The 21,723-nt window shown below is 43.7% G+C and overlaps 1 protein-coding gene across 2 annotated transcripts in view; it reads left to right on the plus strand.

Annotated features, from left to right (window-relative positions):
- The window catches only part of ERICH6B (glutamate rich 6B), a 277,532-nt gene that overhangs the window by 191,275 nt on the left and 64,534 nt on the right, over window positions 1–21,723 (plus strand). For both annotated transcript variants that reach the window (XM_073614158.1, XM_073614159.1), the window contains exon 11: window positions 17,874–17,956. In XM_073614158.1, the coding sequence (XP_073470259.1) occupies window positions 17,874–17,956 (83 nt within the window). The remainder of the gene's footprint in view (window positions 1–17,873; window positions 17,957–21,723) is intronic.

Raw genomic sequence — 21,723 nt, forward strand, 5'->3', positions numbered from 1 at the left:
AGCACTTCATACTGAGATATCGGGACACAGCACAAGACTAAAACTTCCGGGGACAAGGGAATTTAAACCAGGATAGTTGGCAAGCATGAGGCAGCTGCTTTGGGCCCCAAAACAATGACAGGGCCCAGGGCTGCTGCCCCTTTTGCCCTGACTTAAAGACGGCCCTGATTAAAATACTTGATTTTTGTATGCTTTTACCTGCAATTTATTAAGTTAATGACCATGACTCTTTAAGCTCACTGCAGCCTTATTCATGCACAAGTGGGAGATTAAAAGTCATGTCAAGGAGAGGCCAAAATTTTCTAAAATTCTAGCTGTCTGCCTGTCTCAGGCTTCAGTACTCTGAGTCACTGCCCCAGAACAAGCATGCAGGCTAGAAAGTCAGTGATGTCAGAACCTTTGCATACTTATAGGTTAGCAGCTTTGGGACAATTAGAGTAATTAGATCAGGATGATAGCCATGCAACTAGCATTTTTGGAGATAAGTTAGAAATGGCAGCCTCCACAGTCTCTGAGTTCAGGTTTTCTTTTAGGAATATTAAGCTGGTATTCTGCCATCAGCACAATTGCAGTTTTTACCTGGACTTTCAGAGGGAAGTCAGACAATTCATAGCAACTAATCATTTTCAAATCTGCCCCCAAACTAACAAAGAATAAAAGTTTGAATATGGCTGGTTACTCTGTGTTGCCTGAGGCAGTTCTTTCCTCAGACAGTTGTATAAACAAGACTAGACTTTACAAATTCTCCAGAGAGGCTCTTTAAATTAAAATGTCACTCGCAGGGCATATCAGTTAGTTACAGGTGAAATTTCTCCATGCGCACTTGCTAGTCACCATAGAATGAGGAAATGGAGAGCCACCACCTTTCAAAGAAATGAATAGATAAGGCAGGTGGATTGAATTAATTATGAACACATTTCACACATACATTAAATTTTTAAACATGCCATTTCCAAAAAAGAACTGTTATTGTAATTTAGCAAGTAGCACTATGGAAATAAACAATTGCATCTGCTTCCCTGTACCTGATGGGTGTCTGGTATGGACATTAGTCACTTTTAACTGGCACACTACCATGTGAAAGAAAGAGCATGCAGGATACTGCACCTATGGTAAATGTAATGATGGCATGTAAGCACCCCCTAGCTACCAGTTGTGCCCGTGCTTTGCAATTAGCTTGGGGCATTCTAATATAAAAAGTAGGGACTTTTCCCTTCTAGCTGCTCACTGCAGCCTATAAGAGTTGCTTTCTCTGTGTACAATGTTAGGTCATATCTTTCCATCTTCTGATCTGTGCAACTCCCCATGTGCCCAGAGCTACTCTTGTGCAGTTGTATATTAGGGCTCCATAATCTAACTCAGTGGTCTCCAAACTGCAGCCTGGGGGTTGGATGCACCCTTTGCTCGCCTTTATCCGGCCCTTGGGGCACAATTTCTCCCACTGATACAAGGCACCATTCCTCCAACTGACACCAACAGTGGAGCATAATTCTCTCACTGGCACCAGTGATGGGGTACTATTCCTCCCACTGATATGAATGATGGGGCACTATACCTTCCCCTGATACCAACAATGGAGCACTGTGCCTCCCACTAATACCAATGATGAAGTATTGTTTATTCCCATTGATGCCAGGGCATTTTTTCTTCACGCTTGCGCAGTTCAGCCCCATCAAAGTCTGAAGAACAGTAAACTGACCCTTTGTTTAGAAAGTTTAAAGACCCCTGATCTAACTGAACATCTGAGGTCCATGGTACATGGGGGCCCAGGCCATCTAAGGCATGATATACTCAGGGGAACTATGCTCACACCACCACTCCCTTTCTCCAGAGGGGGGTGTGCTCTCACTCTACACTCTTCTCATGACTGCATGAGTTGTACACAGGCTTGGACCCAGAACTTCTCCCCCTCCACCTCCTCATCCTCCTGACTAATATAGAGAGAGGGCTGGTCTTTTGAGCACCACACGCATCCAAAGGAGACATGCCTATATGCTAAAGGGAAACCCCTTTTACAGGCAGAGTAATCAAGATCAGATAACTAACTCCAGACAAAGTCACATAAACCAGTACTGCATAGGTCAGGGAAAAAGCCGAGATGATAAAAAACAAGAGAGAAACAAAATACAAGAGAGTCAAACACGGGATCTCAGGACAATATAAAGTTGATAAAAGACCCCCAGGGATTTTTACATAGCTACGTCTTAGTCTACTATTGCACAACCTTGAATATACTTGTAAAAGCATTGGATTCCTGTACTAGATTTGCCCTCAAATTGCTGAAACCATTTTTCCATGACATTTATGAAGTTTGCTTTTTAAAAAGATGAATAACGTTTTTTAGCACCGTGACTTTAAAAATCTGATCAACCTTTATTTATGGGCTAAGCTGTCATTATTTTAAGTACACAGTTCAGGTATGCATATAGTAACTATTAATAAAGAGCTATACAATAGAGTGGGTCTCTTTTTTACAAACAAACTAGAATAACAGCCAAAGGGTTTGTCACAGACAGACTGGGTAGAGTTTAGATCGGTCAGGTGTTTCTTGCTATCAGTCTGAAGTTTCACAAAGTTCACTTTACCCATCGTTCTCTTCGTTCCTCCCAAGACCTTCTAGCTCCTTTGTCACCTCCTCCCATTCTCACCTCCAGGACTTCTACTGAGAATCTCCAATCCAATGGAACTCCCTACCCCAATCTATCCGACTATCTCCTATTCTGTCCACTTTTAGGCGATCCCTGAAAATCCTTCTTACCCTTATCACTTAACCCTCCCTTTTAGATTGTAAGCTCTAACAAGCAGGGCCCTCTTATTCCTCCTGTATTGAATTGTGTTGTATCAGTACTGCCTGCCCTCATGTTGTAAAGCGCTATGCAAACTGTTGGAGCTATAAATATAAATCCCGTATTAAAATTTCTAAAACTCCACCAATCATGGCATATCATGTAGTGGATCTTCATCTATTAAAACAATTCACAAAGGGACTGAAAATCTAACCAGTGAGAAAGCTGCATGAGAATGAGTATCTGCATGTGTAAAAAAGTAACAGCATAATGGACGTTTATTTAAAATAATACAATCATGTGACATGGAAAAGCTCTATATTATTAGTACAGTCTTCTATCAATCCATTTTTGAATAGTTAACATAAAGTAGAACCATGGCCTCCCATTAAAAAATATGTGCTACAGCACTTAATTCATGTGTGCATTTCACAATTATTTGTGCAAAATCTCACAAATACCTGTTGATCCTGCCAGTGAAGTCCACCTCATGCAGCTTCTTGTGATTGTGTGGCAATGATGCTGCACTGCTACTGAATTTAGAAAAAATTTGCAACTCAAATGTAAGCTGTGCCTGTAACGTAGGTGGGGTGGTTGATCATCACGTCCTCTGTTTCCCTCCTCATTAGGTGCCAAGCAAGGGTCACATGAAAGGCCTACCCCGGGGTAGGTTCTTCTGGGCTATACTAGGCACTTAGGATAGGGTCACTGCATTACACATGGGGTACCTTTACTGTAACAGACGACTGAACTCTAATAAACTCTTCTGATGTTATTCACCACGAGCACTTGTGCATCTAGGAGGGACATGCAGAGCCCTAGCCCTCTCCTGTCCAGCGTATCACGGCTACCTCACTCCCAAAAACAGTATGGGGTTCTGCCGTGCACCTAGCGCAGACTCCATGCGTGCACTTCACTTAACTCTTTCTCTTCTGTACCTGTACGCAGGATGGGAGATGGATTACTGCTGAAGGAGTGCCGAAAACATCTTCCTCACTGCAAGAGGATCATCTGTCACATGTACACGCTTTCAAATGGATGCTAGAGAGACCTTTGTTCCCTTGATAACCACTATATCTTCACACTGCATTAACTCTTGTACCGTTATCTGCATACCCCAATGTGTATAGTGACCCGAGTTGTAAACTGTATGTGCCAGTTACTTGCATTACACCCCTTGAGTAACTTCAGACCAGGCAAAGGTAAAGTTTCAAACTTTTTACTTGAATAAATTCCCATGATGACATATACAGACAACACACCTAAATACATTGCTGTCTTTTTCCTAACATCCCTAGTCCCTAACTCAAGCTTGTTGTTGCCCCAGCATAGCTGCATAGGAAAAAGTCCATAACTGGTTGAGTCCATGGATGGTACTGAACTCCGATCTCAGCATGACACTGGAAATTCCGACTCCGGCAACAACGACAAGTAAGGGTCCTCTTAGTAAGCCAGAACAGACCAGAACTCAGCCGAACTGAACCCGAGCTGAATCCCCCAAGGGTCCAGGCCTCTGTCCTTTTTATAGCACACAAAACTGGTGGGGTCGGACAAGAAAACCCACCAAGAAAAAACACGGGAATCTCAGTTAACTCCAGCCTTCCTAGTCAGCAGCAGCATTAACCACTACCTGCTAGGGATGAGCTTCGAGTTCGAGTCGAACTCATGTTCGACTCGAACATCAGCTGTTTGCAAGTTCGCCGAACAGCGAACAATTTGGGGTGTTCGCGGCAAATTCGAATGCCGCGGAACACCCTTTAAAAGTCTATGGGAGAAATCAAAAGTGCTAATTTTAAAGGCAAAAAATGCAAAAAAAGTTTAAAAAACGGCCGTTTTTTCGGGAGCAGTGATTTTAATAATGCTTAAAGTGAAACAATAAAAGTGTAATATCCCTTTAAATTTCGTAGCTGGGGGGTGTCTATAGTATGCCTGTAAAGGGGCGCATGTTTCCCGTGTTTAGAACAGTCTGACAGCAAAATGACATTTCAAAGGAAAAAAAGTCATTTAAAACTACTCGCGGCTATTAATGCATTGCCGGTCCGACACCCCGAACCAAAATTAAAAAAAAAAATAACGGGGGGGGTCCCCCTAAATTCCCAGCCAAAATTTTTTTAAAAAATGACGTGGGGTTCCCCCTAAATTCCATACCAGACCCTTCAGGTCTGGTATGGATATTAAGGTGAACCCTGTGCCAAAATTTAAAAAAAAAATGGCGTGGGGTCCCCCCAAAAATCCATACCAGACCCTTATCCGAGCACGCAACCTGGCAGGCCGCAGGAAAAGAGGGGGGACGAGAGAGCGCCCCCCCTCCTGAACCGTACCAGGCCACATGCCCTCAACATTGGGAGGGTGCTTTGGGGTAGCCCCCCAAAACACCTTGTCCCCATGTTGATGAGGACAAGGGCCTCATCCCCACAACCCTGGCCGGTGGTTGTGGGGGTCTGCGGGCAGGGGGCTTATCGGAATCTGGAAGCCCCCTTTAACAAGGGGACCCCCAGATCCCGGCCCTCCCCCCTGTGTGAAATGGTAAGGGAGTACCCCTACCATTTCACTAAAAAACTGTCAAAATTGTTAAAAATGACAAGAGACAGTTTTTGACAATTCCTTTATTTAAATGCTTCTTCTTTCTTCTATCTTCCTTCATCTTCTGGTTCTTCTGGTTCTTCCTCCGGTGTTCTCGTCCAGCATCTCCTCCGCGGCGTCTTCTTCCCTTCTTCACCTTAGGCCGCTCCACATCCATGGCATGGAGGGAGGCTCCCGTTCTTCTCTTCATCTTCTTCTCTTCTTCATCTTCTTCTCTTCTTCATCTTCTTCTCCGGGCCGCTCCGCATCCATGGCATGGAGGGAGGCTTCCGCTGTGTGACGCTTCTCCTCTTCTGACTGCTCTTAAATAATGGGGGGGGGGCACCTGGTGACCCCGCCCCCTCTGATGCACGGGACATGACTGGACTCCCCTGTGGCATTCCCCGTGACGTCACAGGGAAGTCCTGTCAAGTCACCGTGCGTCAGAGGGGGGCGCCCCCCGTTATTTAAGAACCGTCAGAAGAGGAGAAGCGTCACACAGCGGGAGCCTCCCTCCATGCCATGGATGTGGAGCGGCCCAGAAAAGAAGATGAAAAAGAGAAGAAGATTAAGAGAAGAGCGGGAGCCTCCCTCCATGCCATGGATGCGGAGTGGCCCGAGGAGAAGAAGGGAAGAAGACGCTGCGGAGGAGATGCTGGACGAGAACACCGGAGGAAGAACCAGAAGAGCCAGAAGAAGAAGAAGATGAAGGAAGATAGAAGAAAGAAGAAAGAAGAAGCATTTAAATAAAGGAATTGTCAAAAACTGTCTCTTGTCATTTTTAACATTTTTGACAGTTTTTTAGTGAAATGGTAGGGGTACCCCCTTACCATTTCACACAGGGGGGGGCGGGATCTGGGGGTCCCCTTGTTAAAGGGGGCTTCCAGATTCTGATAAGCCCCCCGCCCGCAGACCCCCACAACCACCGGCCAGGGTTGTGGGGATGAGGCCTTTGTCCTCATCAACATGGGGACAAGGTGTTTTGGGGGGCTACCCCAAAGCACCCTCCCAATATTGAGGGCATGTGGCCTGGTACGGTTCAGAAGGGGGGCGCTCTCTCGTCCCCCCTCTTTTCCTGCGGCCTGCCAGGTTGCGTGCTCGGATAAGGGTCTGGTATGGATTTTTGGGGCGACCCCACGCCGTTTTTCTTTCTTTAATGTTGGAACAGGGTTCCCCTTAAAATCCATACCAGACCTGAAGGGTCTGGTATGGAATTTAGGGGGACCCCTACGTCATTTTTAAAAAAAATTTTGGCCGGGGTTCCCCTTAATATCCATACCAGACCTGAAGGGCCTGGTATGGAATTTAGGGGGACCCCCCACGTCTTTTTTTTTTTTTAATCTTGGTTCGGGGTTCCCCTGTGGGGAATTCCCATGCCGTTTTTATCAATGAACTTCTATGTGTATTGTCGGACCGGCAATGCATTATTAGCCGCGAGTAGTTTTAAATGACTTTTTTTCCTTTGAAACGTCATTTTGCTTTCAGACTGTTCTAAACACGGGAAACATGCGCCCCTTTACAGGCATACTATAGACACCCCCCAGGTATGAACTTTAAAGGGATATTACACTTTTATTGTTTCACTTTAAGCATTATTAAAATCACTGCTCCCGAAAAAACGGCCGTTTTTAAAACTTTTTTTTGCATTGATCCATGTCCCCTGGGGCAGGACCCAGGTCCCCAAACACTTTTTATGACAATAACTTGCATATAAGCCTTTAAAATTAACACTTTTGATTATTCATGTTCGTGTCCCATAGACTTTAACGGTGTTCACGTGTTCAAACAAACTTTTTTCCTGTTCGCATGTTCTGGTACGAACCGAACAGGGGGGTGTTCGGCTCATCCCTACTACCTGCCTGCATGCCTGTTTGTACTATAATGGGATAAAGAAATGTTGCAGGAGGAGTGGCTCAGTGGCGGAACTACCAGGGTCGCAAGAGTCGCATTTGCAACCGGTCTGCCCCCCCCCTCCAAGATGGGAGAGGAGAGAGAGCACTGAATCTGCTTCTCCTCCTCCCCCCTCCTCCTGTGTGTGTCCGTGGCCCCGCCCACTTTCCGATCCCCGGCAGCACTGTGCTTTACAAAGGAGATGAGGGGGGGAAGCCCAGGAGCATGCAACTATCTAGTGCAGGAATGTGCTTTCAGCCCGAGCCTCCATCTATGGTGAGTGAAGTGCAGACTCTGCAGTAACAGGAGCTCTGGGAACTGTGATCAAAGGGGAATGCTGGGAACGATGATGTAAGTGGGGGCTCTGGTTACCAGGGACCCCCTTATATCATAGTTACACTTTACACAAGAGTCTGCAGTGTTCCCCCTTACATCAAAGTTCTCACTGTTCTTACTTAAATCAAATTCCCCAGAGTTCTCCGTTATATCAGAGTTTACAGTGTAATGGAACTCTGCAAGTTTAGATATAAAGGGGAACTCTGGATTCAGACCTAAATGGGCAACCCTGCAGATTCAGATGTAAAGTGGACCTCTGTGGATTCAGATGTAAGGCATAACTTTGGATTCAGAAGTAAAGAGGAAACTCTGTAAATGCTGATGTAAGGGGGGGACCCTTGTGAATGAATATATACAATTAGAATTGGTATTCAACCACAAAATATAAGTATAGTGTATACTACAGAAAAAAAATTGCAACGCACCGCTAAAGTCTTCGGTTTGGCTTAAAGAAAAGATGACAACCCTACCCAAGACGGCAGGAAGGAGTCCCGCTCCAGGACCATAATAAAGGACCCTGCAACGTGAGAAAAGGACCCTGGGACTAGAGGTCAGCAGGACCCTTCATGGTTTCTTGCAACAGGGCCCTAAAGGTTCTAGTTACACCTCTGGAGTGTCTATTAGAATTGTAGCCTGTAGCTTGTCAATCAACACCTGGACATACCTAGTCCTAACCACTGCTTTCTGAATAGACAGCACTGCCTTGTGCTAAAACTCTGAAAGCTGCTGTGTCTGGGATGGGGAGCATGTGGGACACAAACGAAGGAGGACTTGGCTTAGTCAGAGAGGGTAATTGGATTTGGTATTTAAGACTGTTTTAAAGGAGCCTTTAGTTGTATTTTAATCATACAGAAGTGTGAAGTTTGTTTCATTATCAGGTGAAATGAACGATATGTGATGATTAATTGCCTTTATAATGAAGCTGTAGTTGTGGTTTTATTATCTGTGTGTCTAAACTTGATAAAGGACACTGAGAAGTGAGAACAAAGAATGAGGTCTGAAACTTTGCTGTTTTTCACGTTACAAAATGGTTTGTACTTCTTCTTAGCATATAGCATTCATATCTTTTATATATTTGTAGCAATAACTCTCGGTGGAGCTGCTGGTTTAAAGCGAGCTGTTACCGTCACCTTCGCCACCTCTATTTCACCAGAACCGGGTCTAGGGTCCCGTTGAGTTTAATTACCAGACAATGTAGGCACCGGACACTTGAGTATCTTTTCCAATGCTTTAATAAACGTAAATTGAAGGAAGTAGCAGGAAAGAGGTAGAAGGAGAGTTGCAGGGAAGTTCAAATACCTTTTCTTGGTGTAGTATTAGGAATTGAGAGCTTGTAGATAGATGTATTCTCTCTTTATAATTGAATCTTTGCCGGCCTGGATAGGTTTCTCTCACTAACCCAGCAGCCAGTACGCAGCATGAACAAAAGTCTCTGCCACAGACTTGATTGGAACAAAACCCGTACGATCCTCTGCCACAGGATGTAATGGTTTAGGATGAACAGCGAACACAGCACTAGAACCTTTAAGCCGACCCGGCAGTACTATGAGGTAGGGTTACTTTAGGATGCGTCCTCCAACTGAGTCACCAGGCCCCTCTCCAGACCAGCACTCTGCATGATCCTTCCATGATGGGTCCTCCCCTGGGATCTTCTCAGTTGTCCAGCTTCTTCCCATAGGACAGACAGCCCAGGACCATTCCTCTGCCGCTGTGGTAGGCCCCAGATAGGCTTCTGGGCCCACCCACACACCGCAACGACGTGGGCCTCCCGGACGGAGGACCACGAGGTAGTACTCCTAGCACATACCTGTCGGCCAGGAGGGCCAGCAGGTGTAATGAAACAAACCCTAGAACATGGCGTCTGTCCCATAAATACCCTCTCCCAGAATGCAACTCGGAGGACCACCTCCACCGAGTTATCTCCGGGACAGAGGAGCACTCATACACTTCAGCGTGTTGCCTTTCCAACACCGACCCATGGCTGCAACGACACCCACAGGCACAGTGTGAAACTACATGCAACTCAGCCAAGCTGGAACAGAGGCAAATCTGACTATGTATGAACAGATAACCCACTAAATTTACCTATCAGCAGTAGATTGAAAATCTACCAGCGCTACATACTTCCCCCACTACAATAGACGTTGTCCTCAACGTCTGTCAAAATAACTCCCAAGCCTGAGAGTAGGTATTTGAACTTAAGACTTGGATAAGGGCAAGGAAGAAGAAAAGACAGTATAGAGATAATACAGTTTCAACATTTATAAAACAACATGTTCACATCCGCAAACAAAATCACATTATGATTGTCACAACCCCACTGTCTATCTAGCTGAAAAGCCTAACAGCTTGATAGTAGATCCAATTGTTCCTGAGAAAAAACAAAGTTAGACACACACTAAATATGTGCAGTACCCTCAATAAACAGTTTAGGAGCAAAGTCTCGTTCCAAAAGAAGAATGACACTCTCTTCCCATATATTTTTCCTTTTAATGAAACGAACTAAAGTAACTTGAGAAGTCCATCCCTATTTTTAAGTAAATCACATCCTTTCAATGAAGAAAATCCAGCTAGCAAATAGTCTTTGGATTTAGAAACGTTGAGATGAACATTATCTCTTGACCACGAAGATCCCTAAACACTGACACTCTCTAACTATACACCCCAAAGTTCTCTGTTCATAATTACCAATAAAACCGAGGATCTGGCAATGTCAGTTTCTTTCCCAGTTTATCCACTGTAATGATAAAGTACACAATGTCATCTTTTCCGGGTCTGCAAATGACCACTTTGTCAGCATAGATGTGCTGACCATAGTTCCAGTGTAGGAAACATCCATTGAAACGTTCGTCCATGGCAACAGAATATCCAGTTTTCCGGAAAGGCTTTGGCACAGACAAATAGTCCCAAACAGCTTCACTGTACCACAGTTCCCGGTTAGCCTCAATTTCCTGCATAATCTCCTGGGTAACATAGGGAAACTCCAGACCATATTCTGTGGCAACACGTTTGGTAAGCACTCTCTGTAAACGTGCAAGTTTAGGCATAGATCTATTTTTCCCCAAACCAGGAGGCACACAAGAGTTCAGTGATTTACTCACCATAGACCCGACGGGTGTCGGAAGCAAATTAACAACTTTAGATAATGTCTCCTTAGTAGTACTGTGCGGCTCCACACAAGGTGATGTCTTCCCAGAGTTCATGGCTGTCCACTCTGAGAAAGTCAAGGCAGAAGCAACATCTTCGCCCTGGGCCCACAATCGTTCCTGTGACATTGTCGCAAACAAATCATCATCACCGGAGAGATCTGACATGGAATCTATCTCTGAATCTCTCAACTCTCCTGCTGGCAAATATTTACAAAGAGTGCCAGATATGTCCCCCTTTGATCTCTCACCCGTTCCTGACGTGGACTTCTCCGGATCCAGTTCGGGTAGTCTCTGGGGCAGGCCTCGACCACGGCCGCGGGAAGCCTTTACATATCCCACCTACCTTTGGACAGGTGCAACGGGGATAGGTGTAGTAGACGTGGAAATGAAAGTGACGTCCGCTGATGAAGTAGCGACAGCGGTATCTCCCTCAGGAACACTCTCCGTGGCAACAGGTGAAATCATGGTCTGTTGTTCTCCAACAGCAACGGTAGCAGCTTTCACTGTAGCAATACCTATAGCCCAGTCCACCCGATAAGCACGGGGCGACATAGTAGGTTGCTCCACTATGAACAAATATTCTCCGCACTGCAAACAACAGACAAATGGATGGAAATGTATGGCCAGTCTTTCACACTTGTGGCAAAGCATGCCCAGCCCTTCGATATCTCCAACTGTGTAGAGAACGAACCTCCCCTGCGGCTTCAGACGAATACCGGTATCTGTCAGCAGGGTTCCGGTCAACATAGCACCCGCAGCGGTACTTATAGGGAACATCTTAGGTCCCATAGTTGGTGGTATCAACGAAAAAGAAGACATGGCTGCACTCTGATCTTCTTAGCACGATCACGAGGCCTCTCTTATCCTCTGGCGCCAAACACACACACACGCGTCCCACGCGGTAACAAGTAAGTTGGGCTCCTCCCACTTGTTCTTCTGAGCACGTAGCTCCCGGGCTTTTACTTCTCACCCACAGCCTACGCAGTCAGAAATAAAGTCATGCACTTTAACCCCTTCCTCTCTCAAAAAAAATTGACAAAGTCCAGAAACGTATTCCAACGTAAACTCCCGGTGAAATACTTCTCAGGGTTGTGGGAAGTTGACGGCTAACAATCCTGGACGACGCCCCCACATGTAGCAATAACTCTCGGTGGAGCTGCTGGTTTAAAGCGGGCTGTTACCGTCACCTTCACCACTTCTATTTCACCAGAACCGAGTCTAGGGTCCCGTTGAGTTTAATACCAGACAATGTAGGCACCGGACACTTGAGTATCTTTTCCAATGCTTTAATAAACGTAAATTGAAGGAAGTAGCAGGAAAGAGGTAGGAGGGTTGCAGGGAATTTCAAATACCTTTTCTTGGTCTAGTATTAGGAATTGAGAGCTTGTAGATAGATGTAGTCTCTCTTTATAATTGAATCTTTGCCCGCCTGGATAGGTTTCTCTCACTAACCCAGCAGCCAGTACGCAGCATGAACAAAAGTCTCTGCCACAGACTTGATTGGAACAAAATCCGTACGATCCTCTGCCACAGGATGTAATGGTTTAGGATGAACAGCAAACACAGCACTAGAACCTTTAAGCCAACCCAGCAGTACTATGCGGTAGGGTTAATTTAGGATGCGTCCTCCAACTGAGTCACGAGGCCCCTCTCTAGACCAGCACTCTGCACGATCCTTCCATGACGGGTCCTCCCATGGGATCTTCTCAGTTGTCCAGCTTCTTCCCATAGGACAGACAGCCCAGGACCATTCCTCTGCCGCTGTGGTAGGCCCCAGATAGGTTTCTGGGCCCACCCACACTCCGCAACGACGTGGGCCTCCCGGACGGAGGACCACGAGGTAGTACTCCTAGCACATACCTGTCGGCCAGGAGGGCCAGCAGGTGGAACGAAACGAACCCTAGAACATGGCGTCTGTCCCATAAATACCCTCTCCCAGAATGCAACTCGGAGGACCACCTCTACCGAGTTATCTCCGGGACAGAGGAGCACTCATACACTTCAGCGTGTTGCCTTTCCAACACCGACCCATGGCTGCAACGACACCCACAGGCACAGTGTGAAACTACATGCAACTCAGCCAAGCTGGAACAGAGGCAAATCTGACTATGTATGAACAGATAACCCACTAAATTTACCTATCAGCAGTAGATTGAAAATCTACCAGTGCTACATATTTTTAAAGGACTGGTGCTAGTGAGCTCTATTTGTTATTGCAATCAATTTACTCGGTGTACTGTAGGGGATCTTGCCATTGTAAGGATTGCCATTCAGACTTTTAAAGTGTACACTCTTTAATATATTCTTAATCATTTATAAAGCAGATGAACGATGTATCTGTGGAATAATTAACGCCCAGGCTAATTTTTTAGGCTAATTCTTTTCCGTTGAAAAGGCACTGTTATTTTTTCTAACAATGTTTCAACTCTCCATGGCTTCCTGCACTCACAGCATGTCACATGGTTATAATACCCCAAACCTTCCAAACAATTGACAGTGTAGGCACTGAAGATAACAATGACATCCAGCTAATATATCCCTCTAGTGATTAAAATGACGACTGATTCGCCAGTGTGAATGAGCTGAGTAATGACTTGGATGGCTGGCCTGACACTGTAATAAAGAAATGTCAAGCTCAGGTTTGTGTCATTGAGCCAGGATGGGTCTTATCTGAGATTGCAACTCAACAGACAAAGATTTGCTGAGCCCTTGTATAGTGAACTGAATAAACCCTCTGACACTGCATTATACATTTCTGCAATGTGTTTAGTATCTTTATTTATCTTCTATTTACTTCTATACAAGGTATGCATCTGGAGGAAATAGATTTAAGCACCCCCATTACATTTGGCCTGTATACCAGATCTTTTATAACACTGTTATTATGTCTTATCCTTCTCAAATGGAGCATATATATATATATATATATATATATATATATATATATATATATATATATATATATATATATATATACACACAATATTGAGTTGGCCCATCATTTGCAGCTATAACAGCTTCAACTCTTCTGGGAAGGCTGTCCACAAGGTTTAGGAGTGTGTCCATGGGAAAGTTTGACCATTCTTCCAGAAGTTAAAGCTATAGCTGCAAAGGGTGGGCAACTCAATATTGAACACCACTAACTAAGACCAGGATGATATTAAAGTTCATATGCATGTAAAGGCAGACGTCCTAATACTTTTGGCAATATAGTGTGTGTGTGTGTATATGTATGTGTATATGTATATATATATATATATATATATATATATATATATATATATATATATACTATACTATACTATATATCTTGCCACCTATACTGTGTTTTATGTGGCTGTTACTATCTTCGTGACCACACCTGAAGTTAGGAGATCACTGTAAAGAGAACAAATACAGCTATAAAAACTCGGAAAAGATTTTCACTATTCTTCCACTCTACAGTAGAAAAAAGTTTCTGTCTGTGCCCCTGTTCTGTCAAAATAGCCAACTCGTCAGAAACTCAAACTACTTAACTTCCGGTTTCTTTAAACCATCAGTAATTGGAGATTTTGAAGAATTGCTGTTTGGACACACCACCGGCAACCAAATAGAGTCCGGTGCACGATATTATAAGTGGAGATTGTTACTCCGCTCCGATACTAGCCAGAAAAATGGCCGCCCCCAAGGCAGCGACAACTTTGTCCTCGTTAGCCGCTGTGCTGTCAAAACAGCTAAATCTTTCTGTAAATCTGATTGTATTTGGTTGCCAGTGTTGTGTCCAAACAGCAATTTGTCAAAATCTCCAATTACTGATAATTTAAAGAAGCCGGAAGTGACGTGGTTGGGGTTTCTGACGAGTTGGCTAATTTGTCAGAACACCCCCACTGGTTTTGCTCACTTCCTGTCTTAGTAACCTCATAGGAAATTTGGGAAATTGCAATAGGTACAAAATGACTTCTGTTGAAAACTACAAATCGTTGCAGCTGTATCCTCTTGGCAGAGCCAGCTGCATGACACTAATGATCTTTTTAGCTGTCTGTAAAAATGTCATTCTGACCAACACTGTAAGTGAGGCATTTGTGCCGCTGGCCACCAATGTACAGGGCATTTTTCTCACTGACTGACAATGATTTGTTTCTAGCAGGGGTTCCCCAACACTTAAAAAATATTTTAAGGGTTCCAATAGGGTGAGAAGGTTGAAAAAGCCTGCATTAGTCTGAGTTTGTCTGATTTGTCAAGTCAACCCACTGATATATAAGATTAATATGGGGAGAGATGGAATTTACATGCAGCTTACATTACGTTGACAAAAATATAACATTTTGGGGGTTATTTACTAAAGGAAAATCCACTTTGCACTGCAAGTGCACTTGAAAGTAAAGTCGCTGTAGAGCCGAGGGGGACATGCAAGGAAAATAAAAACAGCATTTTAGCTTGCACATGATTGGATGATAAAATCAGCAGAGCTTCCACTCATTTCAGATCTACCCCTTAGATTTAGAGCGACTGCATTTCCAAGTGCACTTTCAGTGCAAAGTGGATTTGCCTTTCGTAAATAACCACCATTGCTTCCAAAACAAAAGACATAGAATTTAAAAAAATATTTGCAACATAGCATGTAGAGCAATATGACTACAAATCTATACCACCTTCATCCCCCTCTAATAAATACATTGTTCCTGCAGATCCTATTTAAAGCTTTAGCCCTCTACATTAAATAAGACACACATAGGTCCGTGTCTTCTGGGCTGTCTGCTGTAAGGTGTCACTATGCGATTATCTCCAGTGTGAAGATGGTGTAGATTATCTCATTCAGTAGCCACATTCTTTGCCCTTCCTTCCGAGGTCTTTTCACAAATTATTAGATTCACACATTTTCCATTCGAACAAAAGATCTGCGAAATTGGATAAAAGATAGCAATCTTGTTTTATGATTGGAGTTGACACAAGGGTCACATCTCAGAGAGTTAAAAAATAAGATCAACTGGTCTCTCAATTTTATCATTTCCACTGATGGCTATCAACACGCTTTTGCCATATTCTCCTTCATTCACTAAATTGCAAAGTGGTGGAACACAACTCAAACATATAAATCCTTGATTTGGTATTAATACTTATATTGCTCCTTCAAATGGAATTTACAGCTCCATATAGAAAAGATTGAACCAGTCACATCAGTCCATGCTCCCAAATTGAGTGAAAGAATAAATGCAGCGCTAAACAAAAATTCATAAGAGTTAACTAGCACAGTGTATACTAGTAACATATATGTGACAACTAATCATTCAACGTGATAAAAATTGACAACCACATTGAAACAAGTGGGGGAGTAAACCTCAATGGCTAAAAGTAATGTTCATAATAAAATGAAAGTTCATCCGCCTAGGCAACGTGATTCTGGTGCCAGAGAGGAAGAGCGTATGTGATTAGTACACTTAGATCGCATAGGTGGTCTTCATATGCTGAAAATCCACAGGAAAAAATGGAAGGGGTAAATACGCTTACCGGAAATGGTGGACACATTCACCGTATGGCTAAGTGTCATTCAGGCTTGTGGATCCACCGATCCAAACAGATGCTTGTGGAGAGACGTTAGTGATGGATTCCAATAAATACTTCTGAGGCGACCGTGGACAGCCGTGGGAAACGGATGGTGTTCGGATCCACAGAGGGTGGATGAATTCACCTTCACAGCAAATGGATGGCTGGAGGATATAGCTTTCACTACGCCAGTGTGAGGGCATGCAGAGAAGGGAAAAAACTTGACATAGTGCATGGATCAGTAAAATCATGTTTATTGCAAACCACCAAAAAAATACAGGTTCTTAAGCAGACCACAAATGAGATGAAATAAAAAAGTGATCACAGATTAAATAAAATTGCGTGGTACCGGGGAACAGATGGCTTTCAGCATTCTGACATGTTTCGGACAAGAGGTCCTTCTATTGGGGCATACCTAGTAGTACCGTGGTAGTTGGGCTGGGCTTCAGTGCCTCAGTATAGAGTCTGATGCCATTGGTGCTCGGGGAGCAAGACCAAAATCTGGGGAGGCACAGCCCACCCCCAGCACCCCATAGATCTGGCCCTACTTCCCTTCAGCTTCAAACCACAGCATGTGGAACGGGTGACATCATTCCCCTTTTTGTCCAGATCTGGGGAAAACTGTGTTGCAGTGTCTTTTTGCGAGATTTTATGGAGTAAGCCCTCCAATCATGATCCAAGCTAGGCCAACCAATGCGACATCAGCCTGGTTTGATATACTCAGAGCCAAGGGGGAGGTAACTCTCTCTCTGGGGAACAGCAGCGATCAGAATGGAACTAAAGGGTAATTATGGAAAAGGTCTGTCTTACTTGTAACTTAGATTACTGGTTTAAGGAATATACTCTGTATTCCTTCATGTAAATAGTTTATTTCAACCTAATATTTTCTTCCTTGGTGTAAGACGATAGATAGATGACTGTGTATTAGCTAGACTTTCAACTGCTTCCTAATAAATGTTATTATATTTGAAGCTTTCACTCTTGGTGGAAAAGAACTCTTATTTAACCCAAATCATATCTATGAGATATGAAAAATCTTAAATATAGATTTTTCAGGGTAACATCACCATTCCCTGGGGTCATGTAGGCAAAAGAATAAAGTCTCCCCTTAAAGTCAGCTGAGTAAATATATTATCTTTTTTTGTTTTAAATACTGCTTTTCAGTAAGGGGTAGTCCACCTTAATTTGTGCCATAGAGATCAATTGTCAACTAAACTTATCAGAACATTTCTGATAGCTTTTTTCTAGATTTTCCACGTTGCTTATGGGGTGGAATTATAGATTACCTATATAATAGCGAGCATCATTATTATTGGTACTCTTTGTGCTGAAAATAGAGGACAATAAATTGTGCAAGTATTACTGTGTAATGAGGCAACAAGTGAAGATATATGGCATGTCCATTCTTGGCAGCAGAATGCAGACAACCTTTATTACCAAGAACTGCAGTATATTAATATTCTTCCTCTGAGGATTTAATATAGCATATGAAAATTCAATATGTCTTATGTATCATTTGCTTTTGCTTTTTAGACTGGAATATAGAATACGATGGCACAATATAAATAATAGATAAAGTGATGATCTTGGTTAATGATTATAGTAATTTGTTGTTTCTTTTAAACAGATGCCTAAGAAGATTGTCAGTGAATGTTACAACTCTGGGTCAAGTTTCCTCATTCTCTTTACTGACGGAACTGGGCAAGTTCTGTATCCAGCAATTATAAGGCCGTTATATGTTGTTCTCAGATTGTACTGACTATATGATACTTACAAACGTCTACCCATTCATGAATGGGGTAGTTCTAAAACTCAGTGCAGGTTAACGATTATTGTAACTTTGTGTATTGTTTCATTTAAAATAATTAATGCTGGATAATCTAATTTTTGTACATACGCTATATTGTCAAAAGTATTGGGACACCTGCCTTTACACGCACATGAACTTTAATGGCATCCCAGTCTTCGTTCGTATGGTTCAATATTGAGTTGGCCTATCCTTTGCAGCTATAACAGCTTAATCTTGTCTGGGAAGGCTGTCCACAAGGTTTAGGAGTGTGTCTATGGGAATGTTTGACCATTCTTCCAAAAGAGCATTTGTGAGGTCAGGCACTGATGTTGGACGAGAAGGCCTGGCTCGCAGTCTCCGCTCTAATTCATCCCAAAGGTGTTCTATCAGGTTGAGGTCAGGACTCTGTTCCTCCACCCCAAACTCGCACATCCATGTCTTTATGGACTTTGCTAAGGGCAGGGTCCCAATACTTTTGACAATATAGTTTATGTGTCATGGAGTGAAATAACATGATTATTACAGCCAAATTGGACAGAGCAGGAAAAGCAGGTACAAAATCTCTGACTCATTGTATGGAAAGAATACTGTAAAAATTGGAGATTACAGAGACATAAAATGAATGGAAGCCTCAAAGCGTGGCATATTCTTACAGCATTGTCCTTCTAACCCCATTAAAAGTTATATAAGTTCTAAATGAGTAGAAAAGAAATAGGACTGGATTTTTACAATATTTTTTATGTACTGTATGTAAGTGTACATCACAAAGGAACATGCAGTGCTCCTAGAGGTGTTGCTTGAATGAATTGTGCATCATACCTTTTGCCTGAACAGGGATACCTTTGCAGAAAGATTCCATAGGGCAACAATAGTTGATAAATTGAAGTAGCCAGAATGACAATTGTTGGCCAAAAAGGGCTATCATCCAGTCAGATGCAGGCACTGCTCAGGTATTTTGAAAGTATTTTTGAAAGCTTTGAAAGTATTTGCTGGAGATATGTCCATCTGCACTGTTTAGCTTGGAGAGAGGAATGTTAGATTTTTTTCATTCAGCCTACAGGGTGAATAAACAAAATCTATATGTGTATGGCCAGCTTTAAAGTGATTCTAAAGGTTTTTTCTTTAAATAACAAACATCTTATACCTGCTCTGTGCAATACTTTTGAACAGAGCAGCCCCAATCCTCTTCTTTTTGGGTCCCCCGCCAGCGGTCCTGGTTCCTGCCCCCTGCTGAGTGCCCCCAATAGCAAGTCTCTTGATATGGGGGCACTTGAGCTTGATTGCTCCCAAACCGTGCTCCTGAGAATGGATATTGTCTATTCACACACACAGTGTGGCTCAGCTCCGCCCCCCCCTCTCTCTCCTCATTGGCTCATGATGTGATTTACAGCAGTGGGAGTCAATGGCGCCTGCTGCTGTGTGAGCCAATGAGGAGAGAGAGTGACCCAGAAGTGTCACTGCTCTCATGCACATCGCTGGATCCAGATGGAGCTCAGGTAAATATAAAGGGGGGCTGTGGGGGGAAGCTGCACCCAAAAGGTTTTTTAATGTAAAGAATGCATTAAAGTAAAAAACCTTCTGCCTTTAGAACCAATTTAACCTCTAATTCCCATTGGCTGACATTGCTACTGAGAGCAAGTTAGGCAGACCCCGCTCTCCCATGCATATGTTTAGCTACATCAGCGGTTAAGCTCCTAAAGAGGCCCAGACTAGAGTGAAACAACAAGCTCAGCCAGCAAAGTTTTTAAGGCTGGTTTCACATATGAACCGCATACAGCTCACAGCAGGGGTCCGTTGTGTCCTGGTTCATCGTTTCAGGTCCAATTTCAGCCTGAATTTATGGCTGAATTCGGACCTGAAACGGACCAAAAGACGCACAATTTTTTTTTATTACTTTTATTGCTGTCACTAAGAATGTAAACATTCCTTGTGACAATAATAGGTGGTGACAGGTACTCTTTGTGGAGGGATTGGGGGTCTAAAAGACCCCCAATCCCTCCTTTGCACTTCAAAGTATTCAGATCGCCAAAAAAAGCGATTCTGAGTACTGTCATTTTTTTAAATCACTACCATTAGCAGCCGACTAAACAAGAAGTGAAGTGGGGACGTTGCTTCCTTGTTTACACATAAGAGACTGGAACAAAGCCATTTCCAGCTTCCTTCAAGTCTCACTCTAGCCGGCGGAAGTGCTGGATCGTGGCTCGGGTCTCCCGGTGGGATGGAAAGCCCGGAAAGAGCAGCGGAAGGCGGTGGGAGGGGGGGCATCAGATCCCGCTCCTCCAGGATAACACCCAAGCAGCTTTTAGCCACATTGGTTGTTATCCCTGAAAAGCCAACCGCCCACTCTAAAAAACAGTACCAGGATGATGCCTGCAGCTGCAGGCATCACCCCAGTATAACCCCTGAAAGCCGAGGCCGCATATGTGCGTACGGTCGGCGCTAAGGGGTTATATATACTGTGATTCTGTACTGGCCAAATATGCTGCAGAAATCTGCCTCCACTAAGTCTGGCTGCATCCATTTTAACTGTGGGCAGCTGAAGCTGCTGCCTGTTCATTTCCTGGATTTGCACAGAGGCACACCTCCAGCTCTAAAGCCTTGCAGCTCTCATTGGCCCTCTTATGACTCATCCCCCCTCCCTTTCTGGCAAACTCTCATGAGAGTGAGAGAGAGAGCTGTGCATGATGTCATAAGCCTAGGCTTTTTACCAGACAAGAAACAGAAAGTCTATTGCACGAAACAACGTACCTGTACGTCATTTCGTGCAATTGATACTGTGGACGCGCCTGCTGCACGGAGCGGAAGCCAATCAGCGGGTCCAGCGGGCCCGATGTCCGCCGGCCTCCTGCAATCGCTCCACAGAGAGGCATAACAGGGATCTACCTATATAAACAAGTCAGATCCCCGTTCTGACAGGGAAGTACACAGAGATCTTCTGTTCCTTGTATGCAGAAACACATATCTCTGTGTTCTTCCTGTCAGTCCATCCCCCACACAGTTAGGAAACACTACCAGGGAACACACTTAACCCTTTGTTAGCCCCTGATGTTAACCCCTTCCCTGCCACAGTGTCATTTATACAGTAACCGTGCATTTTTTTAACACTGATCACTATATTGGTGTCACTTAGCCCAGGTTCGCACTGAGCTGCGGGAATGAAGTTCATTTCACTCCCGCATGTCAGTCCCGATTTTGGCGGTGATTTCACAGACATCTGTGCGGGTTTCTGCACAAATGTCAATGGAAATCGTAGAAAGTAGTACAGAAACTACTTTTTGAAATCGGTGCGGCGTCACACTGATTAGGATGGTGCCATTGCTGCTGATTTGACATATCAAATCACACCAGTGTGAACCAGGGCTTAGTGTCAGATTTGTCCGCTGCAATGTCGCAGTCCTGCTAAAAATCGCACACCATTGCCAGTGAAAACAATTTAAAAAAATTAAAAGTCCATAAGTCTATCCCAAAGTTTGTAGACGCTATAACTTTTGGGCAAACCAATTAATATATGCTTATTGCTATTTTTTTTACCAAAAATAAGTAGAAGAATACATATTGGCCTAAACTGATAAAGAAATTCATTTTTTTTTTCAAAATTGTTGGTCTTCTTTTGATTATAGCGCAAAAAATAAAAACCATAAAGGTATTCAAATTCCACCGAAAGAAAGCTCTTTTTTTCGGAAAAAAA

Source organism: Aquarana catesbeiana, linkage group LG02, assembly GCF_042186555.1.
Source record: "Aquarana catesbeiana isolate 2022-GZ linkage group LG02, ASM4218655v1, whole genome shotgun sequence".
In the NCBI taxonomy this organism is placed as follows: domain Eukaryota; kingdom Metazoa; phylum Chordata; class Amphibia; order Anura; family Ranidae; genus Aquarana; species Aquarana catesbeiana.